Source organism: Protopterus annectens, chromosome 10.part0, assembly GCF_019279795.1.
Source record: "Protopterus annectens isolate FY-2018-M chromosome 10.part0, PAN1.0, whole genome shotgun sequence".
Classification (NCBI taxonomy): Eukaryota; Metazoa; Chordata; order Ceratodontiformes; family Protopteridae; genus Protopterus; species Protopterus annectens.
The window spans coordinates 757,955,438-757,977,960 of record NC_056744.1 but is presented as its reverse complement, the minus strand read 5'-3'; the positions used below and the strand labels follow the sequence as shown (position 1 = coordinate 757,977,960).

The following is a 22,523-nucleotide window of genomic DNA, read 5'->3' as shown; positions in this document are numbered from 1 at the left end:
ATATGTGGGTGTGTGTGTCCTGGGCAGATATGTTTGTCTATAGCTACCAGTACTTTGCACTGGGCTCTCCTCAATGGTTGACTGAACTTGGAGGGTCCTGTGTGTGTCAGACTGTTTGACCAGACTGGAGGTTTGTGTTTGTCACATATATATGTATGGTCCACCTCATTTTGCTTGGATGGCCACATGTTGGGGTCAGGTTGTGTCACAGGGTAAGTGATCAGGGAGGGGTGCTTTACTTCCCATGGCTGTGCCCCAGGGTTCTTAGGGTGCAGACATGTCACCATCTTCCAGGGTTAGGCCTGCCTGCAGTTGGTGCATTCCCATGTTTAAACTCCTAGCCATGCCTGTTGACTGTACAGAGTATCACAGAATGTCCACATCCATGACTCTTATATCTTGTTGGTTACCCAAATTAGTGTGGTTTTCCAGCAAAAGTGTTTTTCAGGTCACTCAGTGTTGAAGTCAGATATTACAGACAGTTGACATTGCAGTTTCAGACTTTGGACCCACCAGACATTCCATGCTTCTACAAATCATTCCATCAACTTTATAACATTATTAGATCAGTATTTCACAGGTGTCCATCTCTTTGGACCTTCATCACCCCATTATTCATGGCTTTGTCCTGATTTCTGGCTTCCCGAGGCTGACAGGTTTGCTCCTAGCAGTTGTCAGCCTGGCCTTTTTTTTGCATTTTGCAGATTGTGTTATGTTGGTGTTTTGGACCCCATGACACTCCCTAAAGGGCACTGTGGTTGAGGCATAGGCATTTTACAGAGACCTGTAGGCCAGGTGTGACAGACGCAGGCCATCTGTAGCAGGGCAGTGCATTCTGATAATCATATGTTCCCAGGCGGCATGGCAGGAGACACCCCTGGGATGGCACCAGTAAGTTGACTGTGGGTGTTACTGACAATTGCTTTCTGTTACTATTGCGCCATCAGTCTGGGTGACAGCCAGATGCTGCTTAAGTCTAGGAACATGTTACTGCATTTCTATCAGACTATGGGGGGGGGGGTGACATGACTGTACAGGTTACACATCTGCACAGACTGTGCTGATATTTGCTTAACATTTTGGTCCCATGTAGCATGGTGGTGTGCCCTGTCATTCAGACTGCAGGCATAACAGTATCAACCACATTTCAGATTGTTCTTGCATACACATTTGTAGTTTCAGACTTCTTACCTTTCAAAGCCATACTGCCACTGCCAGACATGCTGTGATATCACTGTGTAAAAGTCTGTGGGTGGGGATTTTATGGGTGTTGCCATGTGGGGGCCTTTGCCAGGCATTTCTGTATGGTTGTCTACAGCTGATCTGCTGTGTGGGGTTGATGGTGGGTATGGGATCCCCACTTTGACATCCACGCATTATGACTCCCCCAAGTTATTGACTCACCACATATACTGCAGTGGTATTTGTTGACTAGGGTGGTACTGCATGGTGTGGGTTGGACAGTACTGGGGATACATATCCTGCTGTCCCACAGAGCTGTCAGTTGTCTGCTGCTATCCCAGTTAGCCACCCCATTCCCTTACATGCTTGATCAATACCATAGATATGCTATCAGAAAAGTCTATCCCATTATTTTAATTTGTTACAGAGACTGGCTTACCTTGTGCCTGCAGCTGTAGTGAAGGTGGTGCTTGAGGGCTGACTATGTCGGATGCACACAGTACACTGCCTATACATGGTCAGGCATAGGTGGTGTGATGTTTGGCATCTATTTTACTCTATGGGTGAGTAAGAGAGAGAGAGAGAGAGCGAGAGAGAGAGATCAATCCCTGGGGCCCTACGGTGTCAGTGTATGTGTTATGCATTGCCTCTTTGCCAAGGCCAGGGCATACTGGGCATGCCTCCATCTGCCTACAGGGGCAGGTTCAGGATGTTCCTCCCCCAATTCACTCTGTGCCTGTGGAGGCCTTGACAATGGTGGGGGGCTGTGTGGCCCTTTCCCATTTTGTTCCTGCTGCAGCTGTTTCCACAGGATCATATTGTGTAGCATGGTACATACTATGACCATGTGTGCACATGTGGCTGAACAGTACTGCAAAGCTCCACTGGATATATCAAGGCAACAGATCCGTGACTTGAGCATCCCAAACACATGCTCTATAATGATCCTGGTTGGTGCGTGTGGCTCATTATGGCATTCTTGTGTGGGTGTGTGTGCATTTCTGATGGGTGTCATCATCCACAGCTCTAATGCATAACCAGCATCCCCCCACTAAATGACCATATGAGATGTCCTCTCCTGGCAAACCATTAATAAAGCTGTGAGGAATGCCAGATGTGGGAGTCGTGATAGCTTCCAGGGCAGCCAGCACACACATTTATGATAATGCCCTGGGCTTCACACATGACCTGGCAGTTGATGGAGTGGAACCCCTTGTGGTTTATGTAGACCCTACCCTGGTCACCATGTGATGCTTTGATGTGGATGTGTGCGCAGTCTATGGCACGCAGTGCCTCCGGGTAGTCTGCTACATAGTGGAAGAGATGCATATTTCCAGTCAGCTCCTCATGGGTGCTTGGGAATTTAATGTGCTGCTCAGCATGTGTTCGCATGGCATCCAGGAACTGGTGGTGTATCCTGGATGCAGATGCCTGTGAGACCCCCATGATAACCCCCAGTTGCTCTTTGGAAAGTACCTGTAGCTAGTATTCTTAGAGCTACACATACCTTGGTATCCACTGGGATGGGTTCCCCTCTGTTTGTTCTGGATGTGAGGCGAGGCTGGCACAGCTCCACAATTTGCTGCAGTATGTCCCTGTCCACTCTGTAGCACTCTACTATCTCCAGATCACATAGCCCCTGGTAGGTTACCCTGAACCTGAACCCTCTTCTCCTCCTCCTCCTCATAAGACTAGGGTGGTTGCCAGCATTGTTCTGTTCACCACCCTCAGTCTCTTGCATATACTAATGTATAAGAGCAACAGCAGCCCCTAACATTTTGTTAGTTTTGTCAGGTAAAATGTCCCTGTCTGTGTACACTGGTGGTGTAGAGTTTGTGGGAAAAAACAGACTGAAAGGTGTTTGCATACCTTATAGTGGTGTGCTGCAGATGCTGCCTGTGTGATTGGCTGAGTATGATACGTTCCACCTGCCACCTCTATTACTTGTATTTGAGTGCCTCTATTCTGCTATTTCCTTTCTTTTTTTTCTTGTTCCACTTTCCATTTTCTATATTTTTTTTATTTTTGTGGTTTAAATCTTGGTGCGAGATGCGCACATCCATTTAGGCAAGGTAAACAAAGCTATACACCCTTGGACACACCCCCTTCCTTACATATACACAGTGCTGCCATTTTCTGTGGGGTTTTTTTTTTTGTTTAAGTCCCAGTGCACACTATGCACTCCTGTTTAGCTAAGGTAAATGCATTTTAGCAGAAATATCCCTCCATGGATGGGAACAAGCTCTTCATTTCATGGTGTAAGACATTACAGCCTCAGACACACCCCCTTGCTTAGCTGTGCTTAGCTAAGTGCAAACCCAGGCAATATTGCTCCAATGTGCTTACAACAAGCATGACACACCCCATTTTGATGTCATTTGCTTCTCATGCTTATATGGCCATATTAAAGCACCTACACGGTGAGGTGCAGTCTGACACTTAGATGAAATGTGTGATTCAGTAAGATTCCCCTCATTTGCATACCCCACTGTCTTACTCCATAGTTACTGCACTCACACTGAGCCTTTCCCCTTAGCAACCACTGTTCCCTGGTATTGCTTTCATTCTGCATGCCATTGACTATAATGGCAAAATGCAGATTTCCTTGAAAATTACTTTTTCACATTATTTTTTTATTTTCTGCATGATCCCATTTGTGCTTTGCTACCCTATGTTTAAACAACTGAGATCGGCCAAAAAAAAAAAGTTTTATTTTATAAAAGTAAATTATTTTTCATGGCAATGGACATATAGTAGGCCATTGGCATGCCTACTAACTATAATACATGCTTTCTTTTGAGCTGTCATGCCTCCATTTTTTTCATTTGCAGAAATGTATTCAGCTACTAGCTGAATACATTTCTGCTTTGTACACTGATCAGGCATGGACAACCGTCTGCTTCCTGGATCACTAATTCATCTCATTTGCATGATTTTTACCAGCAAATGAGGTAATTAGCATATAGCAGTGGTGTCTATGCCGGAATAGTGTAGGAGCGCTCATGTAGTTCCTGGGAGCGGGATCCTGGATCACTCGGTGGACATATGCAGCAGCTCCTGCACTATTCCAACAGTCCATGTAGGACTTCCTGAATCTAGCTGTGTGATTGTGGAGCTGTTATCCCCGGGTTTCCACTGAAAATGGGCACTTTCTGGTCTAGCCAGACTTTCCGGCAAACAAATGTCAAATAAATAATAAAATAAGTAAATGTGAAGATTTTCCACGGCTATCATTAGACTCATAGAAGCCACGGAACCCAAAACCCTGAGGTATTCCCTCTCATTGACTGAAGTCTGAGTTGAAAATCCTTGAAATAGTTCCAGATCTAGATCTATTTTTTTCCTGTAGAAGAAAAGTTCTTTGAGCAGTGGTTTCTAGCTGACATCCCAGAAACACAATCTTGTGAGATGTAATCAAGACTGATTTTTGAATATTATCTTGGAATAACAGCTTGTGTAAGAGATTTCTCACCCAATAAAGAGATTCCTGACATTTTGAAAAAAGTCTCTGCAAAGATAAGCAATCCATCTAAATACAGAAAAAGTTAGATACCCTGTAGCCCACAATGAGCTATAACTGGAGCTAGACACTTTGGGAACACTCTTGGTGCAATGGATAGTCCAAAGGGTAAGGCAGAAAACTGATAATGTAATCTAGATGTACAAAACCTTAAGAAAGATGGAAATCTGGATAGGATGTGATATTAAACATCTTCTAAATCTAGTGTTATCAGGAAATTTGGATGAGGAATAAGAGGCAACAGGCTGTGAAGTGGAATCATTTTGAATATGGACACTATCACAAACACGTTTAGGAAAGAAAAATCCAGGCCTGGTTTCCAAACATTTTCTTTCTTTGGCACTAATGCATTCTTGAATAAATCACCTTTCCACCTGGGAAGGGGAAACAGATTCTAGAACTCCCTGGGACAGTAAGATTTGAAAAACAGGTGGAAATAAAAGATTCTGGTCTGGAGGATAAGGAACTACCCTCTAGAAAGAAGATATTTCATCCCATTGCCATCTGTAACACTGATGAATGATATTCAGAACCAATTTGTCTGACACTATCTGTTGCCAAAGAGAAAACTGGAGATTTAGACTGTCTGGAAGACAACGGTGGGTGCCAGGGTGGGGTAGTGGTTAGGAGGGTGTTGAACAATGTATCTTAAACAGTCATTCTGACTTACTGGACTATCCTTGGTTTAGGGAGTTTCCAGAATTCTTCTTGGTACCCCATTGCCATTTCTTTTTAAATGTCTGTTTACCTGCATTTCATTGAGACTGTTTATATTTTTCTTACCAACAGTGGATGAAGGGTTAGCAAATCTCCTGGAAAATGTGGAAAAGGAATAATCCCTACTGTTTGTTTTGGAGATGTGTAAAGGGTTCATAAGACTGGGTTTGTATGTCATGTGTAGATTGCCTCTCAGTAGTCTGTAGGAGACTAAGTACAGAGCTAGGGCTTTGAGGCAATCTGCATAGGACACTGTGTTATGCCCTGTATTTCTTTTGTAAGGAACCATTGTGGATGTTCCAGTTGCTGCATGTGTCTGGTCAAGGTATTTACCTTACAGGCACAAAGTACAGAGTTTGATCCTTATGTAGGGTAATTGGCTAGACTTAAAATGGCCCACAAGACAGTTAGTCTAGTACTACCCTATGAACCTATGAACCTATGGTCAGGTACATACAGAAGGGGGCATTATACTCAATAATGAGTCTGATGAGGGCCAAGTGCAGTGGTAGAATGACTTCCTTCGACCTAGATGTCATGCTCTTGCTTATAAGTTGAGCAACATAGAAGGATTTCTTTACTACCTTGGACACATATTGGTCAAACGCCAGGTTACTGTTGACATGTGTTCCAAGATCCCTGACTGGTGTCTTAGGGTTGTTTTATCAGTGATGCAGCTTCCTGTGGTGATTGACTTCCCAAAAGGTATTATAATGCATTTCTTGGCATTGAGTGGCTTTGGCACCAGTCATTGGTCTGTGTTAGACCCACCTGTAAGATGTTTGTGTCTTGTGGGGATTTTGTGACTACTCCCAGTTTGCAGTCATCTGTGAACTTGGCCAGCCAGAACCTTTGACATTGGCCTTGAATTTGGAGAAGTTGATGCCGGAGATGATGGGGCCCAGCATGGAGCCCTTAGGGACTCCATTGGTGACAGGCTTTTGTGTGGAGGTGGAATCACCAATTATAACTTCCTGGGTCCTATGTTTGAGTCAGCTATCTGTCCAACACATTATATAGGGGTTTATGCCTAGGTTCATAAGATTTGTTAACAATGCCCGAGTGGTGCATTGTATCAAATGATTTAGCCAATTCAAGGTAGGCTGCATGTACAATTTTATCCTCATCCACTGCCTTGGTAATCTCCTCAAAAAAGTACACCAGATTAAGTTGGCATGCCTTTCCTTTGACAAAGATAAACTGGGATGGATTCAGTGTCCAGATTTCACCTATGTCTTTCTTGATCTTTTCCATGGCTATGCATATGAGACTAGTCAGATGAATGGTTTTATAGGATCTGTATATCATCCATCCTTATGAAGAGGTATGACCATTGCAGTCCTCCATTCTAGTGGCACAAAGCCTATCTCAAGGCTAGAGCTAAACAGTAACTCAAGTCTCCCTGATATGTCATATTTTAGACTATTCAGGAAGCATCCAGAGATATTATCTGGGCCTATTGAGGCTGTTTTCTTGGCCTTGGTGAGTGCAGCTGGGACATGTTTTCTATTTATACTTGAAGGGGTTATGTTTGAAGGTATTTCTTGGATTGGGGGTAAATTTGGAACTGAGTTTGTAAGTCCGCAGATTTGCTATATCACCCAGCTCAGTGAATGTGGTACAATTAATCACCAGTTCAGTACACTACTGTGTGCTGCATTTGATGTTTTCTGACATGGCTGAGGCAGGCCTTATGATTGTCTTTTGCTTGGGAGGCTATCTTGACCTCAAATCTGGCTTTATTAGACTTAATTAGCCCACTTAGTTGCCTGTTCAATTTGATGAGAGGTTTTTATCTTTATGGGAGTTACATTTTCAGATTTTAGCCATTTTTTGTTTTCCTTTCATTGTATAACATGTTTAATTTGTGATGCCACCAGGATTGTTTATTTTTGAAGTTAAAAACAAAAATTGCAACAAAACAACTCTCGAAAGCAGGAGTAGGTGCCACAAATGTATCCTGGATGAGCGAGCTTCCAAATGAAGCAACAGAACCAAAATAAGCTTCAAAAAACACTGAGGTAACAAACCACGCTGGTGTGTTTGGTAGTAGATAAAATCCAATAGTTTAATAAAAACCAAACCGGAAAGGTATGAACAAGACAAGTAATGTAAAACGCTCAGAAATGCGTTTTTCGTTCAGGACACTGCTTGAACTTCATCAGACTTACAACAATATTACAAACAGGTTCTACTTAAATACTTTAGTTAATTAATTAGCACAGTCCTTAGTAAACACTCAACAAACCAGCCATTTATATATAAATTGGATTGACGAAATAAATTAATGTAGTAAAAAATGAAAAATGAAATGATATGTAGTTAAAAACACAAAACATGATATTCTTAACAATAATTAAGAAATAATCTTGAAATTAATTGAGAGTGGATTAAAAATAACTTATCAACCAAGTAGCATAGAAATGCAGGACGTTGGTAACAAAAATCTACTAACACTACACTCTCCACTAAAGTGTATATAGATCAACCATATATAATATAAAAATATAAAAAAAAAAATGTGTGTATATATAAAAAAAATATATATATATGATGTTTTAATATAATAGAATTAAACTGTAAAAATAAGCAAATTTTCAACATCTCTACCTATATATGGTGGAGGTGTTGGTTCCTGCAAGGGACCCCTCCCCTACTTCAATATATAAGAAAAATGTGTATTTATATGTAACAATAGGTTACTTACTAAGCATATATGTATGTAAGTATAATATAATATAAATCACTAAAATAGTGACCGAATAAATAAACCCAAAGCAGGACAATCAGGCTGAAAAACGTACACCCTAAATAAAAAAATTGTACCAAAGAAAAGCAACTCTACCTTAATAAACTGTTCAATTTAAGAATACACATAATTGAGTAGTATTCATTAAGACCAGGCAGTTTATGTGCTGCCAAACGTAACTGCCAACATAGTTCCTTCTTTTCTAACTGTAATTTCAGAAAGTTTTCGTTGACACAATTAATGTTGTCAGTCGTAACTTGGTCAATGGCCATAAAGTCAAACACATGACCTACATTCTGGTTACAGTGTTTTGCAAGGGCATTTTTATCCTTGCTGTTATTAATCGCGTAACCATGTTCGTATAACCTGTCCCTCAGACGCCTATCAGTCTTTCCTATGTAAAATGCGGGGCATTGCTTGCACTGTGCCAAATATACTACACGTTTGCTGTTACAATTGTAACGTTTCCAAACCCTGAAAGTGTTGTGCCCTACTGTAAATGAATCAGAAGTGTTAATATGTATGCACTGCCTACATGCCCCACATTTTTGGGTACCCCCCACGGTTTTTATTAAACTATTGGATTTTATCTACTACCAAACACACCAGCGTGGTTTGTTACCTCAGTGTTTTTTGAAGCTTATTTTGGTTCTGTTGCTTCATTTGGAAGCTCGCTCATCCAGGATACATTTGTGGCACCTACTCCTGCTTTCGAGAGTTGTATTTTTGAAGTTAGTTTAGGGCTTACATCTGGTAAGTACAGCAGCCTATATGTAGCCATTAAAATGGTTGTACAGAATGTCTGTGAACTACACTGCATAGGCTAATGTATTCTCTGGGTTTGGAGGGACACTGAATTTTGACTAACTATCACTTAGCAAAATGTAGCTGCCTTGTAAGAGTTCCAAACCTTTACTGGATTTACTGGGGTTACTGAGTTGATTTTAATTTCAAAAGAGACAGCTTTATGGTTGGACCTTACTAAGGTGGACATGACATTGAGGGGTGCAGCATTCACCCATATTTGTGAGTACAAAGCCCAGTATGTTGGAACCTCTTGTGGGTGTATACACTAACTGGTTAAGGGTGTTTGTATTTATAAAGTCCAGGCATCTCTCTGTGCTTGCAGATTTTAGACCATGTAGGATTCCCAGTCTACAAAGTGGTAATTAAATTCCCCCATCAGTAAGGTCTTAGGATGGATAGTGTGTCTCCAATAGGTCTTATTATGTCAAGTAACCCAGTAAAAGTTGCAAACCAACAGACAAAAGAACATGCGCAAAGAGGAACCATACCCCTCCAGCAACCTCAGCAAAGAGAAAAGTCAGAACCACAAAAAACTGTGTGTATGTCCCGAGACTGGATGCTTGATACAGCATGGATATGGACTGAGGACAGAAATATTTACAAAGTTTATTGAATAATCTAAGCGTTTTCACCTTCTACTGTAGACTTCATCAGAGATGATCTAATTATGTGCTATGAGTTTTGTGGGATGTAGGGAGTGACCTACAGCTTGCTAGGATATGATATGGATTTTATCTTTAGAGACCTACTCATGGAGAAACTCCAATGCATCATCCTTTTTAACCAAAGTAGGGGTATGCTTGTTATTAGTCCTTGTCTGTGCAGCCACTGGTCAAAAGATGTGGAAGGCACTGAAACCTTGCACTGTCAAGGTAATCTCTGCAGCTTAAATCATATCTTGGTAACTGCACAGATATCTATATTTGTCAGGGTGAGGAGAACTTAGAGGGACTGTATTTTTTTTTGTTTGTTTTTTTTTTTTTTAGGCTCCTGGCATTGAGCAGTAACACCTTGAGGTTCATTTGAGTTGATTTTGCCACATTGGTAGGTCTGTCAATTTGACATTGCCTAAAAAAGTCTCTTTGGTGGGGGATAAAGTTTTACCCACTATTCAAAAGCCTTGAGCAGAGAGGAGCAGACCATCCTTGGCAAAGCAAAGTGATGTGTTAACCATGTGTTCCCATGTTGATGAATATTAGATCCTCTTAGAATGACACCAGAAACTCAGCCAATTGTCAATCATTTTTTGTTCATATTGTGACATCATCCTTGGTGAACATAATATGCTGCTCAATGCTAAGCTCATAATAGCCTGAGACACATAATCAGAGAGATGTACAATATCTCTCTTGATATAGTCTAGTGAGGTATGTTTCAGGTCATTTACACCTATATGGAATTTGATGGAATCATACTGGTACCTGTGGTGCAGTGACTTGAGTGTGTGAGTAAGTTGGCAGATTCTGGCTTCTCTGGCCTATTGTTCCTTGTTCAGCCTTGTTAAAGGGGCATCAGTATGCCTCACAATGGAGTCTCCTATAGAAAGTCTGTTTGCTTATCTCATGTGCTTTGTATTAGGGGCTCCACTGAGTATGGCTGTATGCATGGTTTTAGGCATTGCTTTTGTTGAGTACTTTTGGGTTTGCTGAGGATAATCTTTACTAATGGGTGGTCTAGGAGGTCTTTGTTATTTTGGAAGATTGCATTTAAGTGCCTCAGCATACATTGGTCAATGTGTGTGCTGCGTGCTATGTGTGGTAGGTGTCTGTGTAGCTTAAACAACTTGATATGTATTGGAAAGCTAAAGTTTAGCCTCCAGTGGCATTGTGTGCACCTCTGGCATGCTGATTACGTTACTGTAAAGATTAAATAGTTGTCAGTAAACAGGAGACAATTGCTCCTTTGTCTCATGATATCCATATCCACTGCAGAGAAGTTAGGAAATTGCATATCCATATTGTCTGTTCCTCTAATTGGTGAGCTACAAGGGTGTGGGATATGGGAGTTAAAAGAAGGCCATTAAGGGTACTTTTTTGGCAATGGGAGTTGGAGGCAGACTAGGCTATAAAATACAAAATTCTACTAAGGTTATTATTTGATACTGCCACTCGATACACATACTAGCTGTTCTAAGCTAGTTAGTGCACAAGGTATTTGCTCTACACTTACTGCTTTACAGGGTACTGAATTATAAGTAGTTCTATTCAGAAAATTTGCCTCTACAAGTTTGCTTCTGTACAAGGCACTGGCATGGTGAGTAGATGTGTGCAAAAACGTCAAATTTATACTAGAACAGAAAATGTAGAAAAATGATTATTGAGCCCTGTAGTCAGTGCTGTAGACAGCGCAGTGGTGCAGCGGTTAATGTTGTCACCTCACAGCAAGAGGTTCTCTGGTTTGATTCTCAGCTGTGCCTTCTGTGTGGAGTCTGCATGTTCTCCCTGCGTACATGTGAGTTTCCTCCGGGTACTCTGGTTTCCTCCCACATTCTAAAGACATGCATCTGGAGCATCTCTCCCTGGGCCTCTGCTGAAAACAGGCTCTGCATAAACTCAAAGGCAATCAAGCTTCCTGAAGGTTTATATACTCTAAGTTTTGCAGTCAGTCTTATGGTGCTATGGACTATGTCTCAGGAGAATGACAGAGGGTGCAAAAAGTGCTTATTCATCAAATTCCATTTTAAAGTGAGATCAAGAATATTGGTATAACATTGAATCAGTTAATTCCATTTAACAATCAACACCCTGGTATCTGTCCTGGAACAACTCAAATAACACCATGTGGATGGTGTACTCTCAGGTGATGTACCAAATGTATTGTACAGGGAAAAGGCAATTTTTTTTTATTTGGTGTCTATCATTATATCTGAAAGAAATAGTAAAATATAAATTGTAGGATAGGATGACTGAATTGAAACGAGTAGATTTTTAGCGCATGCATCTTACACTAGATGCAGATTTCTTTTAACACTTACAAGTGAGACTCATAGGAAAAACAATAAAAATAATTTCTGTTGACAGTTGTGACAGATGCATATTTTTTGTCTTATACAGTCTGCTTACAATGCAAAACCAGGGTCATTTTCTAATGCAGGTGGGGTAGGTAGGGTAGGGGATGTGGATGCAAGATTGGCATGTTGTGAACCTGAAGTTGTAGGTGTCAGTGGTGCCATCTGTGAAGATATTGCTGGTCAAGCTGCAGTGGTTGGTCTACCTCTCTGTGCTGTTTACCATTTATTTTTCCAAAGCAAGGTTTGCAAACAGCAGATTGTTAATAAATTATAAACTCCAAAACTAAAAATAAATAAATATAAAATGCAGAGAGAAAGGGTAGGAGAGATAAAAAGGGATAATTAGATACATGGCATATCACAGGACTGTATTTTTTCAATACATTTTGTTTGGCAATACATAAGTAATTATGTAATTTACTAGTGTGCATCTTTGCCATATCCATATATGACAGAAATGTAATTATATGTCATAAAATATATCTCATTGTTATGATGCAACAAAGAGCAGCTTTTATTTACCTATAATCGATAGGAAATATGCATTCAAATGTAATTATTGCAATTACCGTAACTTTCTAGCAGAAAGTCTGTGCAAGTGATTATAGACAGATACTATATACTATATTCTAAGAAATATTTTGCAAGATTATAAATGGCATAAATAAAGGAAGGCAGTATTTTAAAAATATATATTATTATCACAGGTGTTGTGCTATATTGAAAGAAATAAAAACTTGTACCATCGTAAATATATGTTGCTTTTAAGCAATAAATATTTATTTGTGTTCACAAAAATAGGTACAAATGATCTAGAGCACCATTATTTTAAATTACTTTGTTGCTGTACTGAACATGATACATCATAAAGAACAAGCAGACATTAGTATTCCCGAGGCACTGTTCAAAAAGTCTCAAGTAATACTGGCACATCAGGTGTAATCAAGACACACTTATACAATATTCACAATGTTTTTTAACTTGCTGCTTTTCTTCTTTAAACTTTTCAAACACTGGATAAGATTTACAGCTAGCTATCTGACAGAAATCCATAATTTTGTGGTTATTTTTTCTTAAAGATTAACTTCACATACTGACAATTTTGAATTTCAACAATGATAAATCATGAAATATGTTTCTGTTTGTAAACTGACAGAATGAGAGAGAGAGGCTATCAAACAGTTTTGTTTAAATGTACTTTGAGTAGCAAAGGCATAACAAAGCATTACTTACAAAACACAATTGTTTTAAACATTTAGTACAAAGTTTACAAATTTTACGATAATGTTCTACAAACAATGCATTTTTAATTACTGTACATTCACTGACTTATTTTGAGACTAAATACTGATTAAACATTTTTTTCTATTTAGAATTTTGTATTATCCATCTTTAAAAATTGTCTTAATGATTTAGAAATTCATAAAAGCTGTATATTTACTGAGGCAGGTGTTATGTTTAAACATTTATTTAGCAAAATGAAATTCTAATAGATGTTACATACCTTTAACACTTTCAGTCTCACAATAAGTAAATCATTCAAGTAGTTTTGTTAACAAATTTAGAGATATATCTTACTAACAAAATAACTTCAGGTGTTAGTGGTTTGCAATATAGCAGTCAGTATGAGGTACTATGTCACTAGTGTAGACTAGGAACATTTACAAAAAAAAACAAAAAAAAACATGCAGATATTTACAGAGAGAAACATTTTTCAATACCTGTCACTTAATATTGACAAATGCTGCATCATAAGGTGCAAGCCAGTGACATTTGTATAGAGGTTTAATATACTGATGCCTTAGACTTGAAGGAATCTTACAATGTTCATCGTTTCTCACTTTGCTGGTCAAAATCATATAGCTACTTCATCAATAAATTTCAGTTTAGAAAGGGAAAACAATAATTATGTTTTTATTATGAATGCTTTAGTAAAGATTTCCTTGTAATAACCAAAGTATCGAATACTTTGAACTATCCATAATGAGCAGAGGACATGTTAGCAGTCATTTGTACAAATATAGATTTCAGAAAATGTCTTCTGTGAAAATTTTTTGCATTAAGCAATTTGTTCTTAAAACTGAGGCATATATGTTCTGATGGTCTTACGGGCCATGTTTCTTTCAAGACCAATTTCAAACAATGAGTCACATTTAGATAAAGAACTATTATCTGGAGATTCTGTCAGCCTAAAATGATATTTCCTCTGGATATGGCATGGTAGATTCGTGTCAGTTTTCAGGAAGTGTTTGTTTTCTTCTTCATTTATTGTAGAGTTCCCTAAATAGCAAATGTTCTTCTCAGCACTGTTTCCATCTAAGTCATTTTCATCCTCATCTGAAGGTTCTGAGAAGCCCTCTGAAGAAATAGTTGAATTTAATATGCTTTTACTGGTTTCACAGAACTGTATTTCAGTTAACTGTAGAAATTTCTGGTTTTCCTCAACATCACACAGGCTGTTAGAAAAGAAACCTAAAATATCAGAATCGTTAACTGAAATGTTTCCTTTAATTGAAGCAATGCTTACATTGTTTCGTTGCTTACACAGCTCTTTTTGTTCTATTGTATTCACCACTGTGGCATATATTACTTTCGAACCTGTGGTTTCTGGATAAGCTTTATTATCATGCTGCTTATCACAGAACCCATTGCTATCAAACTGACTGCTAAAGCATGCAGAATCATGCTCTGTCACTGTGTTGGTTCTGTATGTAGAATGGAATGCAGTCAAATTCTTTGTGTCTTCAAAGTTTGCAATTTTTTCAATGCTAAATGTTTCTGAAATTGCTTCTGGTTCCAGGAGAAGAGGACCAAATGCAAAGGCCTTATGGTGCCTAACAAAGAGCTCTTCAAAGGATTCTGGCTAAAGAGAAAACAGTTTTGTTAGTAAGGTATAGCCTGGAATGGCTTATTAACAGTAAGCCATCTGCATCTTCATGTGCTTGACCTCGAGATATAAGCATGCCGGTATTAGAAGACAAACCGCAGAGAGCAATGCGAGGATGAAATGAAAAGTAGGTTAAACATTATAGTCAGTTGTGCAGCGTGGAATGAAAATTTTGCAAATGTAAATTGAGCACATAAAACAAGGAACAGACTGTAGCATTAATTAAATGTTGCATTAGTTTATGCAGTAAATTAGTAATACAAAAAAAAAAAAAAAAAAAAAAAACAATAAAAGAAATGCTGCATCATTGCTATAGTCAGCCTTTTCCATGACAGATTAAATATACCTTTTCCAGGTCTGATAGATTATTTCTAGAAGAACGTCTGTACAATTATTGCAAATTTTGTTGTTTTAATGGCAATTCAACTAAGTTTTTGAGCTGTGTTTCTATGACTAAATACACACACACACACACACACACACACACACACACACACACACACACACACACACACATGAAAAAATGAAAAACCTAACAACTTTGAAAATTGCTCTGATTACTATTATTGTTATTGTAGAGGGCATGTTTATATAGGAATGTTGATTAATCAGAGTTTTTGTTATCAGTTTTGTAGATTACACTGCACAGATAAACTTCAAAATAAAGTACACCTAGCTTTTGGATTTGTTGGTCCAATTATTTAATCTTTTAGAAAGTTTGCTATTTATGCAATCATGGAATTGTCTTTTCTCTTTACAAAATATTTTTGGAAATGTGATAAACCTTTGACAAAATGCTACATTAACTAATTGAAATTCTTAGCTCTTAATAATTTTCACCAAGGAGCCTGAATGTGCAAGAGTAGCTTACATTCCTGCATCAATAAATAAAATCGTAAGATGCCCTATTTTCTTTTCAAATTGTACCCATTCTTTATCTGAATAAAACAAAGAATTAGAATGTGCAAGACAACAAATATGCTCACAATAAGTGCAGTGAATGTATCCTTCTAATCATGTAATTAAGTGCCCCTTGACTGGGTACCACATGGTTTCATCATTTCCTGGCTTCATGTTTGTTTGTGTCTTTCGGCTTTTCCCGGTTAGGGGTCGCCACAGAGGAACTCCGGTCTGCTAATGATTGGCAGTAGATTTTTACGTGCTGGCTTGCCGGGCCTAATGCACAACCTTCAACGAAGGAACGCCCGTTCACGCATGTCACCACACAGAAGACGCTCTAACTGAGAATCGAATGGGCAACGTCTAACTGTAAGGTGACAACGCTACTGCAGCACCATAGTTGTAAAATTATTTGGAAAATTGCTGAAAAAAAGTCCAAGACCCTTGGAACACAGGCTCCCAAGTCATTACACAAACATTATGGCCTGATCATATATCTAGTATATTTTAAATGATCCCAGAGTATTACTTTGTCTAAAAACTGTTGGTAGTTTATTCCATGATCTAACAATGGCCCAGCTTAAAAATATGTACCTTAGGGAAGCTTTGTATTTTGTAATTTGAAATGTGTAATTGACACTATGCGATACCTCCTGGATTGTAAAGTTTCAATATTCAACAAAATTCTCCGTGCTTCTTTAAAAGGAGCATAATAAGCCAAGCAGAGTCATCTGTGCAACCAATGGTAACTAAGAGAAAATAAATTTACTTTTTCTAAACAATTTTGACAAGTAAGAATCTGACAATCAGAAAGTTATACATTTCTGAAGCATTGATAGAGCACCCTTTGAATAAGAGTAGAACAAAGAATTAAAGTCCATTATTGGCCATTCATAAATATTTTAAAATTTCACAAGAACAGCATGAAACGTTGAGACATTTTTAAAAGTAGTTTTGTTGTATGTATTGCGTTAGATTTAACAACATTTTTCTAATTATTACCCACAGTGAACAGTTGCACTGGTCAATATAAATTAAAATACATGACTCATATTTTGAAAAATTAATATGCAAACCATGATTTTGAGAACATCGAAAAAGGTCAGATGTTAAAAGTGTTCCAGTGTTGATATCAGCTATATAGTAGCAATGGCTAGTTGACAAGAATAATAACAAACAAAAAAATAAAAAACAACAACAAAAAAAAAAAAAAACAAAGACAGACAATATAGGAATCTAAATAAGTCTCCAAGGAATGCCAGTGATGACCTCTGACCACTTATAATGACCCTTGATTTTAATGCTTTAATTTAGCCATAGTTTAACCCATTCAATAATATATGGATTGATACCTAATTTAATCTTTAAGTATATTATGTTATTGTGTGAAATTGTATTGTAGACATTAGGATGATCTAGATATATCACTACAATGCTAATACCATTATCTAATGTTTTACTAACAGTTTCATGAAACTGTGCTAAATTAGTGAATGTGAATGGAATATTTGTGAATTTATACTGGCTTGGATTGACAAAGTAATTTTGAATTTACTATCTAATAGAGACAACACACACCTCTCAAAATTCTTGCTGGGAGGGTGGCCTAATGGTTAAGGTATTTGCCTTGCAAACACAAGGTGCAGGGTTTGAGTCTCACAAGGGATAATTGGCTAGGGTTAAAATGGCTCGCAAGGGTAGTTAGCTTAGTACTAATCTATGAACCTATGAAAAGGCTGATTTGACAATAAATGTTAAGAACATTATAAGATCTACCCCTATGTATTGTGATAACATTAGCCAGTCTCCAAATATCAGGTAATATACCATTGTTTAATAAAAGGGTCTATGTCATAAAAACACAAACTCTCGTATGCTCACATGAGCGAATAATCACCAACTTGAAATTGGTATTGTGGGGGGTTGTGCCCCCCTCACCCCCTGCTAAATATATATTCCTACTCCAAGATCACACTACAGTGAGGAAAGGGTACATATTCCAATCTTCACTGTACTGCGATCCCAAAATACCAATGTCAAGTTTATGATTATTCGCTCATCTGAGCATTCCAGACTTTGCGTTTTCATCATTCTAAAGTAGACCCTAATAAAATGCTAAATAACAAGGTTATCGAATATCTTGAAAGGTTAGATATGAAACACAGTAGAAATAAATAACAAGAGTATTATCCATGACTCTGTGCACAGCATAATGGCCAAATAAATCACTGTCTTCTCAAAAAGAATGATTTTGATGGTAATTCTTTCATTATTTTTGTGTGCTAGGCTAATCTTTATCAGTATCATGTTCCATATAGGTGTCATCCCTGCTATTTATACAGAAGGTCAATAGATATGAATAGCAGCAATACTAAAGCAAGAACTATCTAGCTTTTGTTTTATTAAGTTAGTGGGTGATACAGTTAAGAAAGCCTCACCTTTAAATACTTACAGGAGTGCTTAGATTTCATACTGCTCCTAGAGAGCCACATATAATTTTATTTAAAAAAAAATCTGCATTTGGTTATATTGCTAGACAATGTCAAAATAAATTTCAATGGAATCCTGATGTGCCATTGGCTAAACAGTAGCCCTGAAACACAGTGAATATACTCTTTTACTTAGTAATAGTGAAAAACTGACATGATTGACATGTACAAAGAGGGTATACAGTCATGTTTTAATGATGCATAAGAATATCATTATGACACACTTAAATAATATAGTTTCTTGTCAGTGAAAGAGCAGAATTGCTAATGTGTACATTTTTACTTCAGCTATTGCAGCCTTCACATTTAAAAAAAGCATATAAACTATCAAATGAGTACAATATTTCCATGTACTTTGCATTGATGGAGTAGAAGGCTTATGAAGTGTAAAAAATCTACTTTAGACGAATTATTATACATTTTTGATGTATAGTACAAAGGTTTAGAGTATGAAAACTTCTGATATTACACTTTTTAGACCTCTTTTAATTTAATATCTGAAAGAAAAATGATCAAATAATGCTTCCCATATACCCCTGCAACTTAAAAATCAATGTCTTGAGGATTCCTTTTTCTGACTTCTGGATATTCATCATATTTTACAATTGAATGCAGCTTGAGTTAAATTACTGTGTGCCATATGCCTAGCTTACTTGCTGTGAGTTGCTCTTGTTAGTTCTTTGCACATCTTACTATCTCTAAGATATTTTTTCTTTTAATTGCCCCTGTTAATTATGCATCCAAAATTGTTATCCTTACTAATGCCATCTCTGTATTATTTTCTTTCAGTGCTGACTAAATGGTCCTGCTTAAATGCATAGGCTATATACATATATTATTCTTTGCTTATCTTTCATTTAGCACTACTGTCACTATCATTATGACTTACTTTACCTGCAAAGATGAACACACACAAGAAGTCAGAATATGTGTGATGTGTGGTTGCAATCTCTGCCTGCTCTCATCCGTTTTCTGTGTGAGTGAGATGAGCTGCTCTGCTCACTAACAATGAAAATGGCTAGGAAAGTGCACAGGAGGACGAGCTCATTAAATATTCTTCCTCCAACCACAGCATGGACTGTGAGAAGAGTGGGCAGGAGTATGGAGTACCTGTAGGGAAGTATTAGCAGCAGTTGTACTCATGATATGTACACATTCCCAGTGGTGTTCATTGTGATCTCATGATCATGGTAGTGGCAAGAATAAAAGTTACATGGCAGCCTTAAAATGCCATGAGACTTGTGTGCTGATGAAATTTTTGATCTCTCTCTCTCTCTCTCTCTGTATATACATATATATATATATATATATATATATATATATAGAGAGAGAGAGAGAGAGAGATGAAGAGAAGGTAAGCCGGAAAAGGAAGTAAGAAGGCAAGAGAGGAGGGATAGCGTAGGTAGCGGACGCACATAAAAAACATATAACCCAGATATAACTGAGAAGGGAGGAGAGGTGATGACACAATCAGGGATGTGTAACACAGTGGAGAAGGGAGCATCAGATACACAGAGTGAAGATGACGGTGGTGCTGGGGGGGGTGGAGGTGAGTGCAGCAGCTGGGGTCACAAATGGCAAGAATGCTTATTTTATTTACTTTATTTTGAATTTGTTAACTGGGGTAGAGTACTGATCTCACTGGACCCATTTCAGTCTCAGCCCAGTGAAAACATAATAGTTACATGACATTACATATGGAGTGAATGACAAAATGCAATATATATCTATATATATATATATATATATATATATATATATATATATATATATATATATATATATATATATAGACACACACACACACGCACACACACACATATATCTATATATCTTTATATATATATATATATATATATATATATATATATATATATATATATATATATATATATATATACATTACATACAACGTGAATCTCATAGTTACCTGTCGGAAATAAAAGTCACAGATAAATGGCATTATATAGAGAGTGATTGAAAATGCACAATATGTGCATGCATAAGATACAGAGTGGAAATCAGGGTGGTCTAGCCGAAATAATCAAAATCAAAAATAGAGTCAGAGCAAGGAATGTAGATAAAAGAATATAATAAAGAGGTTAAGTTATATGACCAGAGAGAGTGCAGATGATTTTTTCTGGATTCATGAAATGTGCTTTTACTTATGAATGGAAAATGGGGTAAAAGGAATGATCTCTAAGAAACAAAGGGAAAAATCTGCAAAGTTTGGGACCAAGAAATGAGAAAGCATGTTCTGTGCAGCAAAGCCTAATTTGGGAGTTGGGGGTTCTGGAGAGGTTGTGAGTAATTTAAATATCTAAGGCTGCATGTTGGTGTATCTCTGAATAGTCTGGAAGCTAGTGGAAGAAAGGTGCCATTCCTGATAAGTTTAAATAGTTGAGAAGTAAGTAAAAAGACAGCAGGTTGTTTCACAGGCAGATAGTTAGCTTTTTCAGTGGTTTTGCAGTGATATTCATTTCTTGGGGAGAAAGTGATGCAAATGGCATTTGAAATGGACTTTATGGTAGACACATTTCTTTTAGAAGTAGCAGAAATTAGTGAAGGACAACATTCTAGCTGATCTAACAAGATGCCTTTACCTATGGTATTTCTACAGGGTCTGGAGAGGAAAGGGGAGATCTATTAGCCCAGAATAGGAGAGAGTTGATTTTTTTTGTGTGTGTAGTCCAGGTGTAGTTGGAAATGTATGAAAGGTTCAAACCAAATCTCTATGAGTTTAAATGAAATAACATTTTCAATAGTGTTATTAAGATGATGTAAGAGTTTTATAGGCCTGGAGATAGAAGTATGTTTTGCCTAATGCCAAAACAAAAACATTATTTTTGTCTTAGAGGGGTTTAGTGGTGATTATTTCTTATTGACCCATTGAAAAAGGGTATGAAAATCTGCATAAAGTTCAAGAGAAACACAGAATGTTTGGGGCAGAATAGAACCATGACATCAGCATACTGGGGTCCTATCAAGTTTAATACGTTCAAGTAGTGAGTAGATGTCCTTGAATATGATAGTTCTGAAGTAGAATATAGGGGTATATGCAGGGGAGGTGGAAGTGTCAGGTGCAGTTTGGGACTGGCTAGAGAAATGGCTGAGAAGGATGGTGAAATGAGAAAGGAAATCAGAGGAAGAAAGTTGAGAGGATTTGGAATTCATGGAGGGAAGGCTCTACCCTCCTGTAGCATAGTTACCTCTTTCCAGAAGTTTTTGGGTGATTTCAATGGTGAGGTTTCTTATGATTTCATTAATTGACTTTTATGATGGTGTATAGCTTGCTTTGCAAGTTGCGCAGTTGGGTACAGAGCTGGTTGTTAATAGTAGTAGGAAGTGCTTTCAACAAATGTTGCTGGTGGTGGTATAGTAGCCACAGGTTGTGGTTGTGCAGCAGGCCGGGATTCTGATAGGGATAGTATTCTAAACGCTGCAGCATATAAATATAAAAATAACTGAAGAGAAAAAAAATGTATTTAGTGAAAATGCTAGTGATAAAGCGGGTGGGGAAGAGAAAGGTATAAATTCAGTGAAAAAAATGCAGGTATAAGATTATCAGAATTTGATCACTTAACCTGCACTGTAAAGTAAAGGTCACGAAACAACTTAAAAAAAGTGCAAAGATAAGAAGGGAGGGATAGGGTAGGTAGCAGGGGCACACAAAAAAACAAATAACACAAATAGACTGAGAGGGGAGGTGATGACACAGCCAGGGGTGTGTAAGACAGTGGAGAAGTAGGCATCAGAAAATTACCCACACTCTTCAGCACTTATACTGTAAAAAGCCACCTCATATGCAACCCGAGCAATAACAGCAGTCAGTGAATGAAAGTGAGAAAAGCATGTATTCCCTGTGGGAATTGTACCCACAATCACCGGTACTGCTAAAGGCACTTCAGCTGCATGTTAACCTGCAGCAGCTGTTGGACAGAAGCCTTAAGTGAAACACACAGTAATTTTGTGTGACTCACTCGCAGAATTAAATAATAAAAGATATAATAATGATTCCTGAGGACACCACCTTTCAGACCTAAACTCCATATTCAAAGCCATAGTTGGCAGTGTAATAGTTTGCATAAAGTCCTTGAAAATTCCCAGACACACCCAATTTTGATGGTTCCATGGCATCAGTGCATTCTTTGTGACCCATCATGTAGAGTGGGATCAAAAAGGACAAGTGATTTGGAAGTCTTAAATGGCCATAAAGGAGTTATGTTTATCTAAATTTTGACCAGACTAAAGGCTGGAAATGG

General features: G+C 37.9%; 1 protein-coding gene across 2 annotated transcripts in view; it reads right to left on the bottom strand.

Moving 5' to 3' along the window:
- Positions 1-12,752: 12,752 nt before the first annotated feature.
- LEPR (leptin receptor) overlaps positions 12,753-22,523 on the bottom strand; it is a 1,381,011-nt gene continuing 1,371,240 nt past the window's right edge. Inside the window, exon 19 of one of the 2 annotated variants that reach the window (XM_044085569.1) lies at positions 12,753-14,848. In XM_044085569.1, the coding sequence (XP_043941504.1) occupies positions 14,060-14,848 (789 nt within the window). In that variant the 3' untranslated portion in view covers positions 12,753-14,059. The remainder of the gene's footprint in view (positions 14,849-22,523) is intronic. The other variant, XM_044085571.1, reaches the window with a different exon arrangement.